The sequence below is a fragment of the Panthera pardus genome, unplaced genomic scaffold, assembly GCF_024362965.1.
Source record: "Panthera pardus isolate Hobbes unplaced genomic scaffold, ASM2436296v1 HiC_scaffold_12, whole genome shotgun sequence".
NCBI classification, from domain to species: domain Eukaryota; kingdom Metazoa; phylum Chordata; class Mammalia; order Carnivora; family Felidae; genus Panthera; species Panthera pardus.
The window spans coordinates 48,237,315-48,264,939 of record NW_026526677.1 but is presented as its reverse complement, the minus strand read 5'-3'; the positions used below and the strand labels follow the sequence as shown (position 1 = coordinate 48,264,939).

The 27,625-nt window shown below is 36.8% G+C and overlaps 1 protein-coding gene across 2 annotated transcripts; it reads right to left on the bottom strand.

Annotated features, from left to right (window-relative positions):
* Window positions 1-351: 351 nt before the first annotated feature.
* RNF141 (ring finger protein 141) lies at window positions 352-27,591 on the bottom strand. 2 transcript variants are annotated; one of them, XM_019456314.2, is made up of 6 exons: window positions 27,480-27,591; window positions 16,013-16,207; window positions 12,999-13,107; window positions 10,862-11,043; window positions 9,090-9,197; window positions 352-3,905 (listed from the first exon to the last, which is right to left on the bottom strand). In XM_019456314.2, exons 2-6 carry the CDS (start codon window positions 16,153-16,155, stop codon window positions 3,755-3,757), a joined length of 693 nt encoding a protein of 230 aa, XP_019311859.1. In that variant the 5' UTR covers window positions 16,156-16,207; window positions 27,480-27,591; the 3' UTR covers window positions 352-3,754. The 2 variants fall into 2 exon arrangements, with proteins under 2 accessions (XP_019311859.1, XP_019311858.1); XM_019456313.2 differs by lacking the exon at window positions 27,480-27,591 and adding an exon at window positions 27,315-27,429.
* Window positions 27,592-27,625: the final 34 nt, after the last annotated feature.

Below are 27,625 nucleotides of genomic sequence, written 5' to 3'. Positions count from 1 at the left end.
TATAAACTGCCATTCCTTCTTATAAATGGCTTTCCTCTTCTCAGCACTAAGATTCTAACATGCTTTTCTAATTATACTCTTTAACTTTGGAAATGATTTTACAAGAACCACAAAAAACCACTGTAGGGTGGAGTATTTTATCTTTTTCCTGTCCAACAGGGTAAATAAGACATGAGAACAAATGAAAATCTGTTGTCTGATATGTATATTATATTGTCATCGTGCTGCCCATCATAAATGGGAGTGATCAGCTGACTTCCCTAATCTCCAAGCAGTTTTCTTATTCCTCAATAGACAAAGTAAGCTTGACTTAAGAAAGAAAAAAAAAAAAAAAACAGTTAAAAATGCAAATTCTTTGGACTGCCTTTTAATGAATCCAACTTTCCACTGTTAATCACAGAAACAAAAGATAATTTCAAGCAGCCTTATTACCCAGATATAGATTAGGTATAAGGAAGTTGAGTTCAATTTGAAATGAATTTTAAAACATAGGACGCAAACATCACAACTCCCCAGAGCACAATACAAAATAGTCCTCTAAGGAATATAAACATTTAGTATAGAAGAATGTGAAACTACGTAAGAAAAGAGTCTCTTCACTTAGCTAAAATTTACTTGCTAAAGATTATTTATTGCACAATATATCAGTTTGTCCTAAGAATAAAGCAGATACTATTATTCTCAACTTCTAAATTCAGTACGTAGTCAAATACATTTTCTCAAACTAAAGTTCTACAGCATCACAATATGAGTAAACTCTTTGTTACTGAGTTAGGATAGGGAAAACATTTTAACTTCTAAAACAAATTCCTTAGAGTTCATGAAAACATTTCACAAATCCTAGAAGGCACACATTTATTTCCTATCATAGTAAGTGCATTTAAGTACTTCATATTTAAAAAAGACAAAGCTGTACAGAATACAAAAAGTGTACATTTTATCCATGAAACAAATTTACAACTTTTATGATTAGTTATAATAGTAGAACCTACCTAACATTCACATCTAAAGAATTATCACCCAGTTAATGCAGTAGGCAAAAACCTGTGCTCATTGATTTAATAAGACTAACAAAAACTAAGAACTTTCTACTTCACAGTAGATCAGTTAGTGTCTTGGAGCTCATATTGGAAAGTAAAAAGGTTTGGGCAATATCAGGTCGTTGGGCTTACTGTTAAATAATTCCTTGAAAGGTGAAGGATTCTGGGGGATAAGATCATTGGCTATACCTGGAAAGTTCCAAAAACATGTAAAGCAACTTTATTCATTTTCAGAAACATTCTTCAATTAGGCAATCTGAGTTAGACTCAGCAAGTCTAATCCAAAAGGACAATTTAAAATCTTAGAGCTGGAAAAGATCTCAGAGATCATCTATCCCAAGGTTTTCAAAATCTGTCCCATGGGATACTAAGACTTTGGGGAGGAGATTCAGGGTTCTACAAATCTGACTTGAATTAAAAAATTTTTGGTGGGGGCGGGGGGGTCCTGGGTGGCTCAGTCGGTTAAGTGTCTGATTTTGGCTCAGGTCATGATCTCGTGGTTTGTGAGTTTGAGCCCCACGTCAGGTTCTGTGCTGACAGCTCAAAGCCTGGAGCCTGCTTCAGATTCTGTGTCTCCCTCTCTCTCTGCCCCTCCCCTGCTCGCATTGTCTCTCTCTCCCTCAAAAATAAACAAACATTAAAAAAAATTCATTTAAAAAATAACTCCCATCATACAACTACATTACTAAATAAATTCGAATATCCTGGATACCACCAATGCATTAATACATGTTTTTATTGGTTGACTTTATAATATTTATTGTGGTATATAGTTATATAAGGAAATTTATATTAATAAAATATGACTTTTATATAGAGGGGTAGTGTGTGTGGGTATATAGCATGTATGTGTAGGGGTTCTGAGTAAGATTTTACCTGGGGGGAAAAAAAAGTTCTACTGCTAAAATAAAGTGTAAAAAGCACAGATAACATCTCAGTTTCTAACATAGGAACCTACAAACCAACAGCAGGGACTTTCTCAAGGTCACACAAACCATCAAGCACATTGCCAGGTGGATATGATAGAGCCCCTCGTGCTCCACAGTGGTGTTTAGCTATTTGGTTCTGGGCTGTCTCCATCATGAATGTCAACCAATTAGTTATCAATATTTTGGGGGTAAAATCAAGCTCTTTGGTCAGACATTTTTGGGAGGGAAATGAATTATTTAATTTGCATGCCTATTAAAATCCTGATATCCAGGGGCACCCAGGTGGTTCAGTTGGTTAAGTGTCTGACTCTTGATCTTGGCTCAGGTCATGATCTCGCAGTTTGTGGGTTTGGGCCTGTGTCAGGCTCTGTACTGACAGCACAGAGCCTGTTTGGGATTTTCTCTCTCTCTCTGTCTCTCTGCCCCTCCCCTGCTTGCTCTCTCTCTCAAAGTAAATAAATAAACTTTAAAAAATAGTTTAAAAAATCCCAAAATCCAAAAATTCTGCCATCATTAAGCAGCAACTTAAATTGTGTACTTTGGTATTTTGGAAAATAGTAATATTTGCAATTATGCATAATAAGTCAAAAAAGTTACATGGAATGTTAATGTATCTTTTAAAGGAGACATCAGGTTCTAGTTTTATTATATGCTAATATGTTAATGCTTAACATAAAACAAAAAGTTTACTTTATAAGCAAAATTTTTGAAAAATGAAGTGTCACTAAAAATCATAATTCCATTATGACTATACTCTCTGAGTATTTCAAAGGAAGTACAGTGAAACAGTAGAAAGCCAAATTATCTCCTGATTTTCAGAGGTGTTCATGGTACACGTTTAAAAGGCTGTACCCTATGTTCTTCTCACTTAATGACATAAGAAATTTAAAGACTTTGAGACTTCAGAAAGATGCCTTCAAGTTAAGAAAATAAAGGCACCATGAACCAATATTGAATGATTTACCATAATTTGGAAATACAAAATTCAGGATCTGTGAAGAAGAAAAATTTCCTTCTGAAACTCCAAGATGCAAGAGCATTATCAAAAGCTATTTAGAACAGTTTTCCAACTATGGGAAAGCATTTCCAGATCAGCCAAGAAGATTCCCCAGCAGAAATCCATTTACAAGGCGAAGTCACGCCCAGCTTTATAGTCCTCACCCAAATTACACAGCATGGAAAAAAAAAAAGACTTTTAAGTAAAAAACATGTAGTTCCAAAACACATTGCTACAGTTATGAAATAATTGTGGATCGTTTCAAGTAAAAATTATTAAAGGAGCAATAATTAACCACAAGGGGGCATACACACTCCTTAGATTCCAGCAGAAAGACTAAAGTAGTAACCTGCACTTTGATATACTCTACATTTTCAGTCACTTCAAATTTTCTCTCAGATGGCTACACTTTTTAACATTCAAAGTTTATTTTAAACCTAACTAAATAGATCCCAGAATACTCCTGCCCTGAAAAATAGTGTTTCAGAAGTCTCTGGAAATGTTGCTGTTACTTCAGCAAAGGATTCAAGAGCAATTAGTTCTAATATATATTAGAACAGATAAATAATAGAAAAATATGGTCTAAAACAGTAGCAAATTTTAGTTTACTATAAATGGAAGACATAGCAAGTTTATCAAAAGAAATGGGACAAACTGTCAGAACAGCGAAAATAAGAGGGTAGGGAAAATTGATATCTCTGCGTCTGTGCCACAATATCCCTGCATTCTTCCCCCATGACCAAAGTGTTTGCAGCTTGTAATAGCAACAGAAGACCTTCACCCCAAGGTCATGGTATAAGGGGCTGGCCTGCCTCATCAGCCATGTTAAGAATATAGTTAGCCATATCATCTTCAGTGGGTGCATCTGACACCACCCAAGATTCATTTGCTCCAGTCATCTGTAGGCGACAAATAGGGCAATTCCTGTGTCGATCACTCCTATCAGAGAAGTCAAATAAAGAACAGTTTGTTTTTAATTCTTTAAAAAAAAAATAGGTGTGTTTGAAAAGTAATCCATGTACATGGTTTAAAAAAAAAGTAAACAGCATAAAAGTATACAGTAAAAAATAAATCTCTCCTTCCCACTCCAATCTTTAATTCTTATCCTCAGGGGCAACTACTGTTACCAGTTTCTTATATATTCTTCTAGAGATAGACTACACATGATTAAGCTTGTGTGTATATATACATTACTGCTTTTTTTACTTGTCAATATATCTTTTTTTTTTTTTTTTTTTTTACTTGTCAATATATCTTATAGGCCATTATGTGTTAGTACATGTTAGAGCTGTCTGTTCTTTTTAAACATACACTGTGTGGACAGGCCATAATTCACTTAACTCATCTCCCACAGAAGGACATTTAAGTTTTCCCCTATCTTTTACAGCTACAAACTGTAAAAGATACAGTTAGGGGGATGGAAGCATTCAAGGTTTAAAACACAAGATGAAACTTACATGTAGAATAATTTTTCTGACAGGGAAAAAACATATATGATCACTTAAATGAGATTATGTTTTCCACAGGGATTTTTCTGCCTTGACAAATATTATTTTGGAAATTTCAAAAATACCACATTTGAGCCAGAAACATGTCATGCAGGGAAAATGTTTTTCTCCTCATTTCTCAGTGAAATCTGAGACCAAAGTAATTAAATTATATCAATTGCTCTTTGGCTTTTGTGCAAAAATTTAGAAATCTGTTCCAAAAACTATGTGAAAGCTAGAGCTGGCATATATTATTCAGATTCATTTCTGGTTCCTCAGAGATATTTTATAAGATAATAATGTGTTCTCTTCTGTGCACAAAAGTCTCAATTTTAAGAGTCAACTTCTGTTTCTGGCCAATAGGGACCAGATTTATCTTCCCACTTAAAACAATGAAAACACTGGAAAAATACATGAAACAAGGCTTTCAACACTGGACATCATCAGATAACACAGGACAATAATCCCTGGGGATGAGAAGCAAAGAAGGTGAGCCCTATAATTGCCCCAGCTTATTGTCTTGAGAGCCTTCAGGCTGTAGAGCAAGCAGGAGAAACCCAGATGGAGCCTGGCAGACTCTCTGAGTTGAAGAGACACAGCTGAGACTCTTGGGAGGCCAAGGCAGCTAGAGTTCACAGGGCAGAGTACTGAAGTACTTAACTGCAGAAAGTTACACAAAGGGAGAATTCTGGAATCTACTGAAGGTCTCCTTAGGATATATTCAGCAGAGTTATGATCAGTGTGTGCATGTGAGGCTCAGGAATCACCCAAAAGAATGTGAAGGAACACTACCCAAAACTCACACAGGGCCTGGGATATTGCCTGCTTTCACCAGACAGACTGGAAAACCTCGTAACTCATGGAGCATTGAGCAGAGTACTCTGAAGGGTCCCCTGAAGGCCTCATTAGTGGGACATAATTAGCTCTCAACTAAACACTGCTCTGGTCCTGCCTAACAAATCATAAAAGCAAGACCCAAAAGGATCAAACTGTTCTAAGTAACTATATTCCAGAACAAAGCTCAAGGATATTTATAGGAATACAAAAATATCCAGTACCCAAAAAGGTAAAAATCACAGTGTCTGGCACCCAGTCAAGAACTACCAGGCATAAAAAGAAGCAGAAAAATACAAGCCCAAATGAAGAGGAAAAATCAATCAAAACCAATCCAGAGCAGACACAGATGTTAGAATTAGCAGGGAAAGAAAATTAATGGTTATAACAATCATATTCTATGTATTAAAAACACTAGAGGAAAGACCAAACATTTGAAGTAGAGATATAGAAGATATTAAAAACATTTTTTTAATGTTTATTTATTTTTGACAGAGAGAGAGACAGAGCATGAGCAAGGTGGGGGGGGGGGGTGGTGCGGAAAGAGAGAGGGAGACCCAGAATTCTGAGCTGTCAGCACAGAACCCGATGTGGGGCCCGACATCACGGAGAGTGAGATCATGACCTGAGCCAAAGTTGGACGCTCAACTGACTGTGCCACCCAGGCGCCCCAAGATATGGAAGATATTTTAAAAACTCAAACTTCTTGACATGAAAACTATAATGTCTGCAATAAAAAATACACTGGATGGGATTACTGACAAATTAGACATTGCCAAAAAAAAAGATTGACAAATTTGAAAAGATCTAGCAATGTTAACTCTCCAAAATGAAAACATAGAGAAAATGATTTTTAAAAGGAAAAGAGCAACAGTGAGCTGTGGGACAACTTTAAGTGGTCTAATATATGTGTAACTTGAGTCCTAGGAGAAGAGTGAGAACAAAAATATATTTAAGAAAATAATGGCTGAAAATTTTCCAAAATTGATGATGCAATAAACCTACAAATCCAAGGAATTCAGTGAACACTAAGCACAAGGAACGTGAAGAAAACTACTAGAAGGCATATCATAATCAAACTTCTCAAATCAATGATAAAAAAAAAAAACCCTTAAAAGCAGCCAGAGGAAAAAAAGGCATATTATCTACAGAGGAAAAAAAGATAAGAATGATAGCATATTTCTCATAGGAAACAATGCAAGAAAAATGAGGGTGGAGCGAGAGCAACATCATTAAAGTCCTGAAAGAAAAAATAGTATTAGTCTAGAATTCTATACCCAGAAAAAATATCTTTGAAAAACGATGTTCAGACACTCAAGAACGTTCTATGGAATCTACAAAAAAGCTATCAGAACTAATAAATGGGTTTAGTAAGGTTGTAGGATAAAGGATTAATACACAAAAATCTATTGCAGTTTTATATACTAGCAACAAATGATCAGAAATTGAAATAAAAAATACTCTTAAAATAGCCTAAAATACAAAATAATTAGAGATAAATCTATCAAAGATTTATAATACTGAAAACTATAAAAATTGATGAGACAAGTGAAAGAGCTGAATAAATGGAGAAATACACTGTGATTGTGGACTAGAAGACTTAATGTTGTTAAGAAGTCAACACTTGCCAAATCAGTCTATTTATTTAATGCAATTTTAACCAAAATCCTTATAGCTGTTTTGAAGAAATTGACAGTTGACTCTAAAACTCATTTTGAAATGCAAAAGAACTAGAATAGGCAAAACAACTTTGACAAAGAAGAACAAAGTTGGAGGACTAACATTCCCTGATTTTAAGACTCAAAGCTACATTAATCAAGGTAGTGTGGTATTGTTATGAAATAAACAGATCAATGGAACAGAAGAGAATCCAGAAATAGACCCATGTGTATTTAAACAAATGATTTACAATAAAGGTGAAGGGGCAATTAGTGAAGGAAAGATAGTCTTTTCAGTAAAATGTGCTGAAGCAACTAGATAGCCATAGGCAAGAAAAGAATTTTGATCAATACCTCACATCATATACAAAAAAATTAACTCAAAACGGATCATAGATATAAATGTAAAACCTAAAATTATAGAGCTTCCAAAAGAACAGAGGAAAATCCTTGTCACTTTAGGTTAGACAGATTTCTTAGATATGACACTAAAATCACTATGCTTAAATAACAAACTGATAATTGGACCTCATCAAAATTAAAAACTTCTACTCTATCAAAGACATTCTTAAGAGAATGAAAAGGCAAATCACAAAGTGGGAGAAAATATTTTCAAGTCAAATATCTGATATGTATTCATAATATAGAAAGAACTCTAAAACTTAATACCAAAACAACCCAATAAAGAAATAGGCAAAAGATGTGTGTGGGCACTTCACCAAAGACAGACAGGTGGTAAATTAACATATAAAAAGATGCTCACCATCATCAATCAGTAGGGAAACGCAAACTAAAACTGCAATGAGATACCACTACACATCTGTTAGAATGGCTAAAATAAAAGGACTGACCATACTTACCAGAGGGGAGGAGAGTAGGGGGATGGGTAAAACAGGTGAAGGGGATTAAAAATACACTTCTTTTGATGAGCACTAATATATGGAACTGCTGAATCACTATATTATACAGCTGAAACTAACATAACACTGATGTTAACAACACTGGAATTAAAAAAACAAAAAAACGAAAAACAAAAACAAAAACAAAACTGACCATACTAAGTACTGGCAATGTTGTGGAGCAACTAGAATTGTCATACACTGCTGGTGGCAGTGCAAAATGGTACAACCACTTTTGGGAAACAGGAGGCAGTTTCTTTAAAAGGTTAAACATATACCCACCATATGATCTAGCTATTCTACTTCTAGGTATTTAACCAAGAGACACCCAAAATACATGTCCATAAAAAGACTTGTCTACAAATACATATAGCAGCTTCATTTGCAATACCTAAAAATTGGAAGCAATCCAATGTCCATAATGGGTGAATAGATAAGTAAACTGTGGTATACCATACAATGAACACTACTCAGAAAAAAAGTTGGGGGGGGGGGGGACTACTGATAGCATGCTATAACATGGATAAATCTGAAAATAATTCTATTGAATGAAGAAAAAAAGAGTGCATGTTATATAATTTCATTTAAAAAGATTCTAGAAAATCCAAATTATTTTATAATGACTAAAAGCAGATTAGTGGTTGTCTGGGGACTGGAAGTGTTGGGAAAGAGACTTTACAGTGGGGCACAAAATAACTTTTGGGGTGATTTGGGGAGGATAAATTTGTTCATTGTGATGACATTTTTTATGGGTGTATATATGTCAAAACACCAAACTGTACTTTAAATATATGTAGTTTATTGTATGTCAGTTATAAAGTCACCTAAATGCTTGATTTTTATTTTGTAAAATAACGTGCTTGACTAGCTGATCTCTAAAGTTCTCTCCAGGTCCAATAATCTAATATTCAAGGATTCATATTATTCCTTTTAATCATATATAGAGGCAAAATACAGAAATGAGGACAAAAATGAAGAAAAAGGGAAGCTTGTGATTCTAGACTCAAGTCAGGCACAAATCTTACAGCAAAAGTAAAATGCCAAAATTAAGATACACTGCCACATTTCATAAAGTTAAAGTATAAAAATGTTTTTAACCAGAAGAGGAAGCATGTTATACAATCCAAAGTACTAAAGAACAAAATCTTTTACACTTAACTACACTATTATTGTATCCTTTGAAGTTTATTCATGTACTTTTCCATTTGATCTGTGCCCATCCCTTGAAGGCAGCAGATAACTTACCATTTATCAATGCACTTCTGACAAAAGCTGTGAGCACAAGGCAGGATGAGGTCAGCTCGACCATCCATACAGATACAACACTCCTCCTCGTCAGTCAGCTGCTTCACCCTGCAGTGTGAAAACGGAGCTAGAGCAACAATATTCTCTGCTGTCATTGTGCTTTAAACTTTGTCTCCAGTGCCTTAGAACGCATTATCAGCATCTGTGTGCCCTCAGCATGAAGCAAAACATGACTCAGGCAAAATAAGACTAAATTAACATCACTTTTAGGGACAGCAAACATTAGGGAAGAAGTACTAAGAGGGACAAATTTCATAAAGAAAGACTGGATAATAGATGAACACTGTGATGATCAAAAAGAATACATAAACTAAAACTGGAAATACTCAGGTCTTTCTGAAAATAATAGGCCCTTTTGTTTTTAAATTTTTTTTTAATGTTTATTTTTGAGAGAGAGAGAGCGCGCGTGCGCGCGCTTGTGCACGAGGGGGGGAGGGGCATAGAGAGAGGGAGACACAGAATCTGAAGCAGTCTCCAGGTTCCACGCTGTCAGCTCAGAGCCCTATGTGGGGGTAGGGCTCAAACTCATGAACCGGAAGATCGTGACCTGAGTCAAGGTTGGACTGGGCCATACAGGGCCCCCCATATTAGGTCCTTTCAATTATATCACATTTACATAAATGAATTCGACCGATAGAAGATTTATTTGCCATGTAGGATACAAAGCTCTTTAAATTATGGACCTTGTTGGGATGCCTGGGTGGCTCAGTCAGTTAAGTATCTGACTATTTCAGCTCAGGTCATGATCTCACAGTTCATGGGATTGAGCCCCGTGTCAGGCTCCTGCCAGCTCAGAACCTGCTTGGGATTCTCTCTCTCCCCTTGTCTTTGCCTCTTCCCTGCTCACTCATTTTGTGTCTGTCTCTCCCAAAATGAATAAACATTAAAACAACAGCAACAACAAAATACAGAAAAGAAAAGCCTAAACATTGCCAGTCATGCTCTAAAATTCACTTGGCATTTCAGTAATATTTGTACAGCCCAAACCTAGAAAACCAAACAATCCTATAAACAACAAATGATAAAAGGAAATAAAAATTTTACTACAATATAGTATTTGGAAACCAGTTGGTTAAGAATAGACCAGAAAATGCAACTGTAAAAGAACCAATAAAAGAGAAATTCTTGCTAAACATACTCTTAATTTAAGGTAAAAGACACTGTCAATACAGATTTTCACTGTCTATTCAGTATGACAATAAGACAGGATGTCAACATGTCTGGATCCACCAAAGACTTTTTCCAATGAGGCATTTACAAATTTAAATTATGGTCATGGTTGTCAAATGGCAACAGGTGGGAGTGTTCACATGCAAAAAGCATTATAGAGAAGGAAAAGAAAGTTTAAATAGAACAATAATATATTAGGCCTGAGTAAACAAATTCCATCAAAGAAAACTCTGGCTGACTTCATTTCTTCCTGTTATAAGAGAGATATTAATATCCTTTGTCATTAAATGCAAGCATATAGAGTGGAGAGTGCATTCATGGAAACTGGGTTGATAGAAGCATTACCTGGTGTGAGTCACTTTAATTTTTCTATAATTTGGCACTTAACAATGTCCTGAAGCACAGACATCCAAAAACTGATCAGCTGAGATAAGAAGTAATGTGATTTAAGATATCACAAAGAGCACCAGCAAATATTACTGAGATTTCAGCAGCTTGCATATTGGAAAAGAAGAGAAACATGGTACTTATGCACTGTATACCTTCCCATCCAAAGACTAGCCTGACACGATGTTACAGATGATGAGTTTTCATCAGGGTCTTCAGAGGTGGAGCTCATTGCCAATACTCCTGATGCTTGACTTGTGATGTCTTTATAAAGCTGAATAAACTGGTACAAATTCATGATCCGTGATGCTTCCACAATGCCAGTGCTTTTGTTAATCTACAAATACAAAGAAAATGAAAAAAAAAGTTCATAATTTCTTTGACCAATTTTTTTTTCAAGTTTTTATTTAAATTCCAGTTAGTTAACATGCAGTGTAATATTAGTTTCAGGTGTAGAATTTAGTGATTCATCACTTACATACATCACCTGGTACTCATCACAGCAAGTGCCCTCCTTAATCCTCATCACCTATTCAATCCATCCCCCTTCTCTAATCATTTTTCCCAAAAGAGGGGGGAACAGATATTTAGTCAAACATCCTAGGAAGTAAAATTTTTCAAGGTTTGCAAACTACCTAACAAGAGAGAAAAAGAATGTCTGAGCAAATGAATAATAAATGTCATGTCTCCTACATTTATGGAAGTCAAAGTACTTGCACACATGTATCTCATTTGATACTCAAAATAACCCTGTAGGCATCACCCTGTTTAGAGTTGATGATGTCAGATGACTTTCCCAGACCTAAAAAATGAATTTCAGAGACCAGTATTGACAATTCTTTTTAACTTCTTAACGAATTTCTTAACTAAAAGATTTATTTGAATCCAACAACCACATGACATTCTACTATAACTGAAACAACCAACTGCTTTCTTGAATATCTTAAGTTCTATTTTACACTAAAACTTCCAAACTAAAGAAAGAAAATTACACTAAAGTAAATCCTAAGAAAAAGTGGTTGAATTCTTCCCAGAAGGCTATTTTGTTTTGGCAAAAAAACTCATTTAGTATAAAGTGGAACCAGTGGCCTACAGATTGTACCTCTCCCCACCCTCGCTTACATTCTTTTATTATTATTATTTTAAAGTTTATTTATTTTGAGAGAGACAGAGGGGGGCAGATGAAAAGAAAGAGAATCCCAAGCAGGCTCGGATGGATAAAAACAATACAATTCATGAAGTTCCTTTTTTAAAGTTTATTTATTTATTTTGAAAGAGACAGAGAAAGACCGAGAGTACAAGCAGGGGAGGGCCAGAGAGAGAGAGGGAGAGAAAGAGAATCCCAAGACGGCTCTGTACTGACAGCACAGAGCCTGAGGCAGGGCCAGAACTTACAAACTGTGAGATCATGACCTGAGCCAAAACCAATAGTCAGATACTTAACTGACTGAGCCCCCAGGTGCCCCTCATGAAGTTTCTTAATAGCCATTGTAGTCCATAATTTTAATTAACCCATTAATTTTTCTAATATTATTTCCATAAAATATTTCATTTAAACATCATTTAGATTAGCTTTTATAATGAATTAAATGTTATTTGAGGATAATCATGGTAGTAACAGTCAAGACAAGGTCTTTTTGTAAATACAAAGGTTATAGCACAATTGTGTTTCAGTCGCTTAAGATTAAGAAATATGAGGAGTGCCTGGGTGGCTCAGTCGGTTGAGCATCCGGCTTCGGCTCAGGTCATGATCTCATGGTTTGTGAGTTCAAGCCCCGCGTTAGACTCTGCTGACAACCCAGAGCCTGGAGTCTAATTCAGATTCTGTGTCTCCCTCTCTCTCTGCCCCTCCTCTCTCTTTTCTCTCTCTCTCTCTCTCTCTCTCCTTCCCTCTCAAAAATAAATAAATCTTAAAAAAAAAAAAGTTTAAGGAGGGCACTTGTTGTGATGAGCACTGGGGGTCGTATGTAAGTCATGAATCACTAAACTCTATTCCTGAAACCAATACTGCACTGTATGTTAATAAAATTTAAATTTAAAAAAAAGTTAAAAAAATGACAAGGTTTCTATTATGCCTCAGCAAAGAGAACTAGAAAATTTAAAAAAAAATAAAAAAATTGCAAACTGCTTTGATGAAAATGAGTTGCCTTAAAATAAAACCTTGTAATTTTAACCAAAAAAAATTAGCAAGTTATTAATATGTAATTCTACTATACTGTATTACATGATTAAGCGTGGCTCTAACCACCAAAAGAATTTAAGTTCAGAGCTTGAAGTCTCTGTTGTCCTCACCTTGGTACAGATCACCCGTACAACCATTTTCCATAAGGCAGAGGAATCAGACCGAGGGAGTACCTCAAAAACAAGATGTTTTCCCTGGCCAGAAACCATTTTAGCAGTTCTGAAAAGAGACAAACACATTTGTTAATTTTATGAAAAGTCTTATAAAATAATGGAGCTATGAAACCAGATTCAAGAAACCCTTTAAAACAGAAGAAAATCTGAAGAAAATACAGAGACAAGTAACAATAATGATTGTAATAATTAGATTCTTAAAACACAGGGACAGAGAATGTTTTGATTATAAACATACAACTAAGTTTTTAACGTCAACAGCATCGCTGACAGAATAATAGATCTTTTTATGTCATATCTCAATGGTTTTTTAATGTCTAACAAAGATGTCTAGAAAAAAACACATCTAAGAAATCAGGTACTTAAAGAAAAAGTTTAGCTGGTTTCATTTAGCCACATTATTTTTCCTTATGTTTATTTATGTATTTTGGGAGAGAGAGAGAGAGAGAGAGAGAGAGAGAGAGAGAGAAGAGAGAGAGAGAGAATATGAATCCCAAGCAGGCTCCATGCTGTCAGCGTGGAGCAGAATGCAGGGCTCTATCTCATGAACTGTGAGGTCATGACCTGAGCCAAAACCAAGAGTTGGATGCTTAACTGAATGAGCCACCTGCATTTTGACTACTGCCTCAGATGTATAAAGTGTGAGAAAAAAATCTTGCTCTTGGTTGAGCCCTAATTTAAGCAACACACAGCTCTTTGAAAAAAAAAAAAAATTTTTTTTTAAATTTGGGACTGGATCAAGCAAACGATTTGAGACACCTTAAATACAGCTTTGCTATCTTCCTTTAGCAGAGTAATTTTGAGGGCCACAGGATTCTAACATAAAAATATAACACCTTTAGAGGATAATTCAGTATCTTCCCATTAATGCCAAATTATATCAGATCAAAGATACACTAAGTATTATCATTAGTCACATTTCTCTCTGAGCACCAGTGGGGATATCATACTCAGAACCAAAGGATGTAGAGGTAAATAGAAGCCACCAAAAATAAAGCAACTAGCTCTAGGTAACAAAGTCTGCTAGTGAAATTCATCTGTGCCAGTTCTCAGCTGTTTTCTAGCTATTAAGCCACGCTTTTTGTATAGGTTTAACTTTATAATTCTCACACAGCATTGCACTTGTGAAATGCCCAACTCTGACCCATATAAATTAGTTTTAGGAACCAAATCCAGTCAGAACATCCTGTGCTAAGTAAATAAAAGGAAGATATTCTTTACTATCACCTCTATATTACACAATAAGCTTAGCTGTGGATGCTTTCACAAGACATATTTTATCTGGTATCTTTAGACCAAAAAGTAAAATTTTATAGAACAGATGGCTTATGTATATAAATTCCGAGACTCTAAAGGGATGGCAGATGTCAATGATTACTCTTCATAAGAGTCAAAACAATAAACACCAAAAAGCATTCCACTCAGGCACCTCGATGACTCAGTCAATTAAGCATTCGACTCTTGGTTTCAGCTCAGGTCATGATCTCATGGTTGTGAGATTGAGCCTCACGTTGGGCTCTGTACTGGGCGTGGAGCCCGCTTGGAATTCTCCCTCTCTCCCTCCCTTCCTTCCCCCCCCTCCCCGATGCTCTTGCTGTCAAAAAGTTAAAAAAAAAAAAAAAAAGCATTCCATTCATTATTCTATTAAATTTAATCTATTTTTACTCCTTAAAAATACAGTCCCAGAAGTAATGCCTCAAATACTACCATCTGTATAATCTAAAAAAGGAAAAAGGAAAAAAGAAAAAGGCTAAAATTTTATGACTATATTTTTATTATAAAAGATCAGACAATATGTAAATATACCCAGTAAAATGTACAATCTCCCTTCACTGCCCCCCTTTTCCAGCAATTCCCCAGAAACATTGTATACATACTTACAGTTCATTTTCTATGCATTTATATGTATATTCATATAGGATCCATCCATATATCTATACAGAATTTTTTTTTTATTAAATGAATGAAATCCAATGTTTCAAAAAGATGTTATCTTCTAAGATAACTTTAATGTTTAAGACATTCTTTATTCTTCATGACTGGATAACAGTAGACTCTGTATTTTAATAGCTTCTACACAGATCAGTATAAAAATTGATACAATAAAGAATAAACTCTGGGCGCCTGGGTGGCTTGTTGGTTAAGCATCTGACTTTGGCTCAGGTCATGATCTCACAGTTCGTGAGTTCTAGCCCTGCATTGGGCTCCGTGTTGGCAGTTCAGAGCCTGGAGTCTGCTTGGGATTCTGTGTCTCACTCTCTCTCTGCTCCTCCCCTGCTTGCACTGTCTCTCTCGCTTTCTCTCAAAAATAAAAAAACATTAAAAAAAATTTTTTTAAAGAATAAATTCACACAAAAAAGGCAAAGTTCTATTAGATGTGCTCTTTAAAAAGGCAGAGAAATTTAAATTCCATCTCAGAAATCTATTCAAGAGTTAAAGAGATTTAAAAATGTTAGCTAATTAGAAAATATTAACAAACGAAATACCTTGTCCTTCAGTGGTGACAAATGAATTATTACTATTATGTATTTCTATGGCAAAAATAATGCTCAGTGAACACAGATTTATTTATTTATTAACCAGATGAATTGGCTGATGTATAGAAACCTGACTGCCCTTTGACTATCCTAGGAACCTTTCTCTAGAGTGACTAATTGGCTTATTCTTACTCTCTTCTGTTTATGTAAACCTTTAGGTCTTTCAAACAAGAATTGATTTATAAGCCTATGTTCAAAATCCAGTTTTAAGTTCCTTTGGTCTCTTTTGTTCCTGTTACATATTTTAAAATAGCCACATAGAAAATCTTGTAGTAGGCACTCAATAAATATTTGCTAACTGCTGCAGCTGAAAACATTCAGTCTTACCAATCAATATTTCTGGTTACTTCTCAGTCATGGCATATGGGGCATACATCAGGGAGGAAAAATAAAATGAAAAAGAGCAAGCCTTACATATCATTAAGTTCAGCTACTCTCCCAAGAAATTCTTCATAAGTTAAGGAGCCACTTTCTCGAACCAATATGACATGTTTTGCTACTTTTTCTGGTAACTTGCTAAGAACCAACTGTGTCTGATCCGAAATTTGCTGTCCCATGATGAAATGATGTCTTTTGAAATCCAGAAACAGTGTTGCTTCACATAGTTATCTGTCAAATATATATAAAAGTTACTTTCATATATACTATAAAAACAGCAATATACCCATCCCTTCAAGAAAATAAGAAAAACTAGGAATACCTTTAAGTGAGGGTTCAGTAAACTTAAACAAGTCTAAGGTGGAATTTATTTAAACAATAATATTTTTAAAGTAAAGATTTATGTTTTTATTTTTAAGATCATATAACTAAATGAAAAAACAGGATTCACTTATGTTACTGGTAGGGTGGTGAACTTCTAATTCCTATAATTTTGGCAACTCAAAAACCATCACAACTGAGTGGCTCAGTTGGTTAAGTTTCCAACTCTTGATTTTGGCTCAGGTCATGATCTCATGATTTGTGAGATTGAGCCCTGACTGATGGGAGTGCATGACTGTGCTCTCTCTCTCTCAAAATAAGTAAATAAACAATAAAATTAAAAAAAAAAAAACATTACACACACACACACAGAGGCATTTAAGTGCTTGTATATAATAGGAAGCTTGTTTATACGCATAATTTTCAAAGGACATTTACTGACTACTTACCACATGTCAGACTCTTACCTAAGAGCTTCCCATATATTACCTCATTTATTTCTTACAACAACCTTAAGGGCGAGGCATTATTATATTCTTATTTTTACAGATAAGGAAGTAGAGCTAAGTAACTTATCTAAAATTAAATGGTAAGTGACCAAAGTGAACTTTGAACTCATGTTTTTCAGATTCTAGTGCTCATATATTTTTTTAAGTTTTTATGTAAATTCTAGTTAACATACAGTGTAATATTAGTTTCAGGTGTACAAAATAGTGATTCAACACTTCCATACATCACCAGTGCTCAGCACATAAGTGTAAAATACTAACATAGTTATTTTTTTAAATTTTATTTAAATCCAGGTTAACATATAGTGTAATAACAGTTTCAGGAGTAGAATTTAGTGATTCATCACTTACGTATAACAACCAATGCTCATCCCAATAACTGCCCTCCTCAATGCCCATCACATATTTAGCTCATCCCCCTACCCAGCTCCCCTCCAGCAACCTTCAGTTCTCTGTATTTAAGAATTTCTTATAGTTTGCTTCCCTCTCTGTTTTTATCTTATTTTTCCTTCCCTTCCCCAATGTTCATCTGTTTTGTTTCTTAAATTCCACATGTGAGTGAAATCATATATTTATCCTTCTCTTATTTCACTTTCTAGTACTCATATTTTTAATCACTGATATACCAAGATACATAATCATGATACAATTATATCAGCCAAATAACATTTGTTGAAATACTTTATTTGTAAACGTGCAACTTAATTTTTAATTATAAAATATATGCAAATTAAACACTTTTTTTGGTTTGAAAGCCTAAGAAAATTCAAATATTAGATAATTTAACCACCTCACATTTTCTGCTTAGAAAAGATAGCACTTTTGCTATCTAACTTCTCCAGGTGTTTTAATGTTTAAAAAAAATTTTTTTTTAAATTTATTTTTGAGAGAGAGAGAGCACAAGCAGGGGATGGGCAGAGAGAGGAAGACACAGAATCCAAAGCAGGCTCCAGGCTATGAGCTGTCTGCACAGAGCCCAACATGGGGCTCGAACTCAAGAACCATGAGATCATAACCTGAGCTCAAGTCAGATGCTCAACCAACTGAGCCATGCAGGTGCCTACCAGGTGTTTTAAACTTAAAGTTTATATAACTTGTTTTCTAAGTATGAAGGTGATATTTTAGTTGAAAGGCTGGATCACTCCTTTAATAATCTACTAGCAGTATATATCAATAAGTTATTGAAATGACTTAAAAATGTAATCACAAAACATTTATAACATTTTTTTTAATGTTTATTTATTTTTGAGAGAGATAGACAGAGACCAAGTGCAAGCGAGGGAGGGTCCGAGAGAGAGGGAGACGCAGAATCCGAAGCAGGCCTCAGGCTCTGAGCTGTCAGCACAGAGCCTGACGCGGGGCTCGAACCCATAAACCGTGAGATCATGACCTGAGCCGAAGTTGGACACCCAACCGACTGGGCCACCCAGGCACCCCTGTAATCACAAAACATTTAATAATTACTCTAAAGTCTTGAAATATGTAATTCTGTGAATTGTGGCTAAAGAAGAGTTGAATATGTTTATTCTGCAAAGTTTTTTTCTTTGGTAAATAATGATTAATCAGAATATCAAGTATTGAGAATATGGTTGAAACAGAAAATAAAGTTTTAGTATTTCTGTCTATGCTGACTTATTCTGTCACTTAATATGAAAATCCCTATTCAACACAAATACTACTACTACTAATAGTAAAAGCAGCTAATACTTTTGATCACTTGCATTGTGTAACACAATCTTCTGAGCACTCTACATATATTCAGGAATTCAGTCAGGGGGACCTGGGTGGCTCCTGACTTCGACTCGGGTCATGATCTCACAGTTTGTGAGTTTAAGCCCCACATCTGGCTCTTTGCTTGCTCACAGCAAAGAGCCTGCTTCAGATCCTCTGTCCCCCTCTCCCTGTGCCCCTCCCCCGCTGGTTCCCCTTCTCTCTCTCTCAAAATAAATAAACTTAAAAAGAAAAAAAAGGACTTCAGTCATTCAAATTCCCATAATAACCATTTTATAGATGAAGAAATAGAATAGTTATGGAAACAAGTAAAGAGAGGTTAAAGTAACAAAGTCACATAGCTTACAGGGTTGTTTTGTTTGTTTGTTTGTTTTGTAATATAAAGTTAGAAGAACAGGGGCGCCTAGGTGGCTCAGTTGGTTAAGCGTCGACTTTGGCTCAGGTCATGATCTCGCCATTTACGAATTTGAGCCCCGCGTCGGGCTCTGTGCTGACAGCTCAGAGCCTGGAGCCTGCTTCGGATTCTGTGTCTCCTCCTCTCTCTGCCCCTCCCATGCTCATCCTCTGTTTCTCAATAATAAATAAAAACGTTAAAAAAAATTTAAATAACTAAGTAAATAAAAGTCCTTCCCAAGAAGGCAGTAACTTCACACTGATGTACACTACATATATACATGTGCACTACTGTCCTTATTTTTCCTGTTCTAATTCAAACATGTGAAATATCATTAGGAGCCAATGGTTGTAAACAGGTGTTAGGAAGCCACTGTGTTACCACGGTCTTTTTAAGGCCATGGAGATACAACAGTGAGTGAAAGAAACATGTTTCTTGCCATGATGGAGCATTTGATACGGTGGGGAAGAGACAACAATCACACCAATAAATACATAATTATAAAATGAGAAGAACTAAGCCAAACAAGTACAGGGTGCTACAAAAGCCTATAAAAGGGAGGCTTGATGTAGTATTGTGTCAGGGAAGTCATGCACAAACAACATTTGATTTGAGAAGAGGGATAGAGCAATGGAAAGGAAAGGCCATTCCAGGCAGAAGTTATAGAAAGTGTGTAATGGAGGAAGGAACATTGTACGTTTGAGTCAATAAAAAAAAGGCTAGAGTGACTAAAGCAGAGGCAGAGGGAGAGGGAGACTGGTATCAAGAGCTGGGCTGGTATCACAAAGGAGACTGGTATCAAGAGACGACCTGAAGACAAGCCTGCATGCCTGTCCAACCTGCGGATGGCTAAAATTGGTATGAATGAATAATGTCCACTGAAGACTAGGATTAAGACTGAAATAGATAATGATTTTCTGAAATGGAATAAATTATGTCAAATATGACAAAGTTAAATCCTTAATATTTTTTGAAAATCCAATTGCACAAAAACACAAAGCTAAGATGTGCTTAAAAGCAGTTAAAAAAATATAAAAAGTCTGAGGGTTTCAGTCAAAATAAGCCAACAGTAAATAAGGACAAAAAGGATATTAAGATAATCCCAAACTCTTGCTAGAAGCAGATGTCCAAAGCAAGACCCTAGTCCTATTGTTCTCTGTAATGGGTCCACCACATTGTAGTTCTGTAATCAGCTCTAAGCACACATTTTTAAAGGGCATTAATCATTTGAACATACCTGAGACAGTATACAAGATGTTATGGATTTAGCAAAGGAAACAAAGTGATTTATTCTAGATAAGCATAATTCAGTAACAACCAATAGGTTTGTTCAAACATTTAAAGAGATTTCATGTACAAGAGTAAGATTTATTTTATATAATTACAGTGAAAATACTGGCCTATAAGTGTGAATTAGGCAAACTTCAGGTCAAATAAGAAATTTCTATCATCCACAATTATCCAGAAGTATTAAGGGCTGTCTTGTAATGTATGCGAGCTTGTTTTCATTGGAAGTGTGGAAGTGTTTAAATAAAGATTAGAAGTTCATCTAATGAGTGTTTTAGAGAAGATGTTTGCTTGGGTGAGAAATAGAGTAGGTGACTCCTAACCTAATATTTCATTCCTAAAGTGAAGCTTAAATTCCCTCTAGCTTTCCTGTACCAATCCAATCAAAATGCAATAAAAAATTCTAACCAACTGGACTGAAAACTTTAAATTACACCTATATTACTTAACAAAGAAAAAATTAAACTTTTGAAATACACGATCTTAATATTTAGTATAAAACATTTAATGATAATTTAACCAATGTGCCCACCAACCAGATATTTAAAAAGAAGCTTTAGTCACTTATTTATTGAGTTAGAAAATGGTCCCTTTTGTTTCTGAATAGTTTTGATCTGATGCCCTAACTCTGAATAAGGTTTTTAATTTGATGCAGCATATTAACTTGTTATCCTGTAATTGCACTTGGTATCTGGAAAACCTAATCACTAACTCCTCTGATTAATTTTTTTAATGTTTATTTCTGAGAGAGAGAGAGAGAGAATGAGAGAGAGAGAGAAAACTAACCAGCGGGGGAGGGCCAGAGAGAGAGGGAGACACAGAATCTGAAGCAGGCTCCAGGCTCTGAGCTGTCAGCACTGAGCTCCACTTGGGGCTCAAACTCATGAGCTGTGAGATCATGATCTGAGCTGAAGTTGGATGCTTAACCAACTGAGCCATCCAGGTGCCTCACTAACTCCTCTGATTAAAAGGCAACACTAGATACTAAGAGAGTCTGGGCAGTGATTCTCACCCTGGTTCAGTGGATAGGGCCTAGAATTTACAGTTCATTTTGAATACCATAAAATAAGGATAATAATGATAAATATTAATGTCCATCACTAACATAAATATGATTCTGTGATCTATATGCATTATAAAACCAAAACCAAGGACAGATATTCACAAAAACAGTCTGTTGTGGCCATCCTCGAGTCACCCGCCATAGGTTTTTCAGTGTCCCTCTTCGGTGACTCTGCACATTCTTTTATAAAATAGCACACATCATCAGTTAGGTCATTTGACCATCCCCCTCTGTGAGCTTCCTGAGGATAGAGGCTGTGTTCTCTCTTCTGGTAGATACATAAGCATACAATAAATGTTTATGAACAGATACAGTAAATATTGTTGACAGATCTTTTAAAAATTATTGTTCACTTAGTATTCTTTTGACTCCTAACTTGTTCATTCATCTAGTAATAACTTGGAAAGAAGTTGAAATTTTTAAAATACATGAAAAAAAAATTGTAAAAATTCATCACTAATTTAATGTGTACATGAATTGAAAAATATTCATTATTTGATAGTAGCAAATAATTCCCTCTAGACAGGGCACAGTAGTATAGCATAGGAACATAATTTGTACAAACCACTGGCATAGAACTCAGTACAAGATAAATCTCCCATCAAATGTTCTTAAAGAGGGGCGCCTGGGTGGCTCAGTCGGTTGAGTGTCTGATTTTGGCTCAGGTCATGATCTCATGGTTCATGAGTTCAAGCCCTGCTTCGGGCTCTGTTCTGACCACTCAGAGCCTGGAGCCTGCTTCAAATTCTGTTTCCCTCTATCTCTCTGCCCTTCCCCCGCTCATTCTCTGTCTTTCTCTCAAAAATAAACATTAAAAAAATATTTTTTTTTAAGTTCTTAAGGAACTATCAGTTCTCATACTATTATGCCATCTATAATTTAATGCCACCTGCCTTTCTAGCAGGATAATAAAGGCACACCTTGTTTTATTTTTATTGTATACACCTTTATTGTGCTTCACAAATATTGCCTCTTTTTTTTCTTTCCCAAGTTGAAGGTTTGTGGTAACCCTGCATGGAGCAAGTCTATGGGTGCCATGTTTCCAATAGCATTTGCTGACTTCATTTTTTCATGTAACATTTTAGTAATTCTTGCAATTTTTCAAACTTTCTTCTTATTATATTTGTTATGGTAATCTGTGATCAGTGATCTTTGATGCTACTATTGTAATTGTTTTGGGGTGCTATGAACTGCACCCATATGAGATAGCAAACTTAACTGATAAATGTTGTGTATATTCAGACTGCTCCATTGACAAGCAGTTCCTATCTCTTTCCTTCTCCAAAAGCTTCCCTAGTCCCTGAGACACAACAATATTGAAATTAGGCCAATTACTAACCCTACAATGGCCTCAAAGTGTTTAAGTGAAAGGAAGAGTCACACATCTCTCACTTTAAGTCAAAAGTGAGAACTGATTAGCTTAGTAAGGAAGGCATGTTGAAAGCTGAAATGGTCCAAAAGCTAGGCTGCTTGCACCAGTTAGCCAAATTGTGAATGCAAAAGAAAAGTTCTTGAAAGAAGTTAAAAAGTGCTATTCCAGTGAAAACACAAACAATAAGAAAATTAAAAAGCCATATTGCAGAGGGGCACCTGGGTGGCTCAGTCGGTTAAGCATCCAACTTCGGCTCAGGTCATGATCTCACAGCTTATAAGTTCAAGCCCCGCATCGGGTTCTGTGCTGACAGCTCAGAGCCTGGAGCCTGCCTCGGACTCTGTGTCTCCCTCTCTCTCTGCTCCTCCCCTGCTCATGCTCTGTCTCTGTCTCAAAAATAAATAAACATTAAAAAAAAAATTTTTTTTAAAGCCATATTGCAGATATAGAGAAAGTTTTAGTGGTCTGGATAGAGGACCAAACCAGGCACACCGTTCTCTTAAGCCAAAACCTAATCCAGAGCACGGATCTAACTCACTTCAATTCTGTGAAGGCTGAATGTGGTGAGGAAGCTGCAGAAGAAAGTTTGAAGCTAGCAGAGGTTGGTTCATGAGGTTTAAGGAAAGAAGCCATCTCTGTAACATAAAAGTGTAAGGTAAAGCAGCAAATGCTTATATAGAAGTTGCAGTGAGTTGTCCAGAAGATCTAGCTAAGATTAATAATGAAGGTGGCTACACTAAACAACAGATTTTTTCTTTTTTTTTTCTTTAATTGTTTTATTTTAGAAAGAGCGAACATCAGCTGGGGAGAGGAGGGGAGGGAGTGGGGGGGAAGAGGGAGGGAGGGGGTAGAGGGGGAGAGAGGGAGAGACGAAGAGAGGGAGATTGAGGAGGGGGGTGGGGAGAATCCTAAGCAGGCTCCATACTCAGCATGGAGCCCGATGCAGGGCTCAATCCCATGACCCTGGGATCATGACCTGAGCTGAAATCAAGAGTTGGATGCTCAACTGACTGAGCCACCCAGGTGCCCCTAAACAACAGATCTTCAATGTAGATGAAACAGTCTTCTATTGGGAGAAGACGTCATTAGGATTTTTTCATGGATAGAAAGGAGAAGTCAAAACCTGGCTTCAAAGCTTCAAAGGACAGGCTGACTCTCTTTTTAGGGGCTAATGCAGCTGGTGACTTTACACTGAAGCCAATGCTCATTTACCGTTCGGATTAACCCAGGGCCCCTAAGAATTATGCTAAATCTACTCTGCGTGTGCTCAAGCCTGGATAATAGCACATCTGTTTACAACATGGCTTACCGAATATTTTAAGCCCACAGTTGAGACATACTGCTCAGAAAAAAAGGATTACTTTCAAATTATTACTGCTCACTGACAATGCACCTGGTCACCCAAGAGCACTGTTAGAGATGTACAATGAGATTAATGTTGTTTTCATGTCTGCTAACACAACATCCATTCTGCAGCCCATGGATCAAGGGGTAATTTCAAGTCTAATTAGTTAACATTTTGTAAGGCTATAGCTATCACAGAGTGATTCCTCTGATGGATTTGGGCAAAGCCAACTGAAAATCTTCTGGAAATGATTCACCATTCTAGATGCCATTAAGAACATTCATGATTCATGACAAGAGATGAAAATATCAATATGAACAGAAATTTTTAAGAAGTTGATTCCAACTCTCACGGATGACTTTGAGGGGTTCAAGACTTCAGTGGAGGAAAGAACTGCAGATGTGGTAGAAAGAGCAAGAGAATGAAAATTAGAAGTGGAGCCTGAAGATATGACTGAATCACTGCAATCTCATGATAAAACTTTAAAGGATGAGGAGTTGCTTCTTATGGATGAGCAAAGACATTGGTTTCTTGAGATAAAATCCATCTCTGGTGAAGATGTTGTGAAGATTGCTTAAATGAAAACAAAGGATTTAGAATATTATATAAATTTAGTTGGTAAAGCAGGAAGGATTTGAGAAGTCAATTTGAAAGTAAATTTGAAAATTGACTCCAATTTTGAAAGAAGTTCCACTGTGCGTAAAATGCTACCAAATAACACTACATGCCAGAAAGAAATCACTCATGAAAGAGTAAATTGATGAAGCAAACTTCACTCCCAAAATAAAGTATTTTTTAAAATTAAGGTATGTATATTGTTTTTTTAGGCATAATACTGTTTCACACTTAATAGACTACAGTATAGTGTAAACATAACTTTTATATGCACTGGGAAACCAAAACATTCACTTGACTCACTTTACTGCAATATTTGCTTTACTATGGTGGTCTGTTACTGAACCTGCAATATCTCCAAGGTATGCCTGTAATGTGCTTTCAAAAAAACATTTCAAGGATTTTCTAAATAAAGAACAAATGTTATTTTGAAACTCATAAGAATATCAAGGATTCCAAAAATGCCACATTCTCTAGTGGGTGGTAACATACACTTGATCACTTCTTTTTCTAACAAACGAATTGTTGTAGTTCAAATATGCATTACAAAGATATAAAAATCACATCATGTGCACCTGGCAAAACAAAAACCAAAACAAAGGAAAACCTCCATGAACATTTAAACTATATCCATTAATAAAAGGATTAAAGCAAAGTTTAAAAGCCTGAAAGTACAGTAAAATGACTAGTTGACAAGTACTGTAGTATTTAGAAAACCTCTCTGAAGCCTATTCTCCATGAATTTTTGTATCAACTTCCTTACTTACAAAAATAATAATCATCAACTACTTTCATTAAGTCAGCTTTAAGATCAGTGATAAAAACTAAGTTCTAAAAACTAGATCCCTAAAGACACTATTTACTTTGTTACTCACCGCTTACTCAAACTCTACATCTATAAGCAGATATCAGCTGTTCTGCAAGATAAGAAATTAACAGTAGCTATGATGGATACATAAGGAAACAATTATACTAGTTACTATAGAAGCTGGAATGCTTGTTCTGGGCTCAAAGATCTTAATTAGAAAAAAATATATATAGAAAGAAAAACTACAAAAAGAGAGTACTTGAGATTAAGACTGGATTTTTGATAGCACTGTTGTGTTTACTAAATACATTTCATATTTGGAAAAATACACTAACTAGACTTGTAAGCATTCTCTCTGGGCTTTCCCTGCCTTTTTGGGAGAAGGGAAGGGAAGTCTGTGAAGCGTTTAGACATGAACTAAGAAGGATCAGGCTACACACATTAAATATAAAGTTCACTTACACCAAAGGACAGCACATTTTGGAGACATACAATCATATTCTAGAGGAAACTATTTAGAAACTGCAGTCAGGCAGGGGTAGCTCAATCAGTTAAAGTCTGACTTCGGCCCAGGTCATGATCTCACAGTTCCTGAGTTTTAGCCCCGCATTGGGCTCTGTGCTCCCGCTCAGAGCCTGGAGCCTGTTTCGGATTCTGTGTCTCCCTCTCTCTCTGTCCTTCCTCCGCTCATGCTCTTTGTGTCTCAAAAAATAAATACAAGTTAAAAAATAAAAATAAAAAATAAAAAACAAGAAAAATAAAGAAACTGCAGTCAGAATCAAAGGAAAGGAGAAAAACCCATACTTCTTTTGAGTTCTGAATTCAGAAAGCATCACTTCTTAGGAGTGACTTCAATACACAGGTTACTGATTTAGGATCGTTGATCCATGGCACCCCATACCCCGCATGAAATTCTGAATGGATGGAGCTCATCTTATAGCAAAAAATGGGCGGAAGAGAGGTGAAAAATAACTTTATGCAGAAGATCTAAGACTTACAAACCATAGGAAGTGTTAAGGCAGCTTTATAAATACGCCAGAGGAAAGAACTAAATAAATCATTTGGCAGCATGAACTAGGACAGGGTCGGAATATGAATGTACACTGATATTTAATAAAGGGGCTAGGGATAAATTTGAATAATAGCAGTAAATCCACATTTGTAACCACGATACAAATAACAGAAGTCACTGCAAAAGCTAACACAGAAGGCTTTCTTTCCAGGAGTAGTTATTACAGTTATTAGAAAGGAAACTTTTTGTCTCAGACGGGGTCAAGGTAGCTGGTTCGACAAGGCAAGCCTTTTGGGAAGATGGACAGTGTAAGCTAATTTAGCAATAGAAGGCCGGCTAAGCAGATCGACTTGGCCTTTTCTGAACTATCGCCCCAGGCAAGGGTTTCTAACCTGAGGTGCCCAATGCGGCAGGGGCACACAAGGTTTCTGCAGCACCGGTGTGTTTACTAAACGCACCCACCACCCTCTGGCCATCCTAGCTGCCTCGGCCCCTCCTCAAGCGCACCTGCACGTTTAACCAACAGCTATTTCCGCTGGCCCACTTGACTGCGCCGGCGGCAATATTCAAAAGCAGTTTCCGGCCGGCTCGAGAAGGACAAACCCTCTCCTAGTTGTCCAGAACCACCCCTCCCACTGGACAACCATCTGCACCTCTGGCCACTGGAAACTGCCGGGTTGGGTACGCAGCGTCCGCAGAAGGGCCTCCCAAACCAGCCCTGCGCCCTAAACCGAGGCCTAGAAGGATGGCGGGGCCGGGCCTGTCGCCCCACTGAAGCCCGGCTTGACAGTGGAGGACCGGCCGGTGTTTCTTCTCCCAGCCCCGGGGTCTTGGGGCAACAAGGAAGGGAAACGGAGAAAGGACAGCACGATGCAGCTCACCCCTGGCTCAAGGCAACGCGCTACCGGCGGCAGCAGCTCCACCTCAGCCCGCAGCTCAGGCCCACAGCGGCAGCGACGCGGGCCGGGCCTGCGACCGGGTCGCACCTCAGTGACGCAGAAGCCCCGCCCCCAGAGCGTTTTTGGAAACAGTGCGCAGTCACTGACCCCAGCCCTCCGCTCCTGTTCCGGCTGCGGCGTGCCGCTCAGCTTGAGGATCTTTGACGTTCGAGCCCCGGAGGCCATCTGAGAGGGTGACGCCCCAGGAGGGGGCCGAGCCGGAGAGGAGGCAGGAGAAGCCTCGCCTGGCGGGC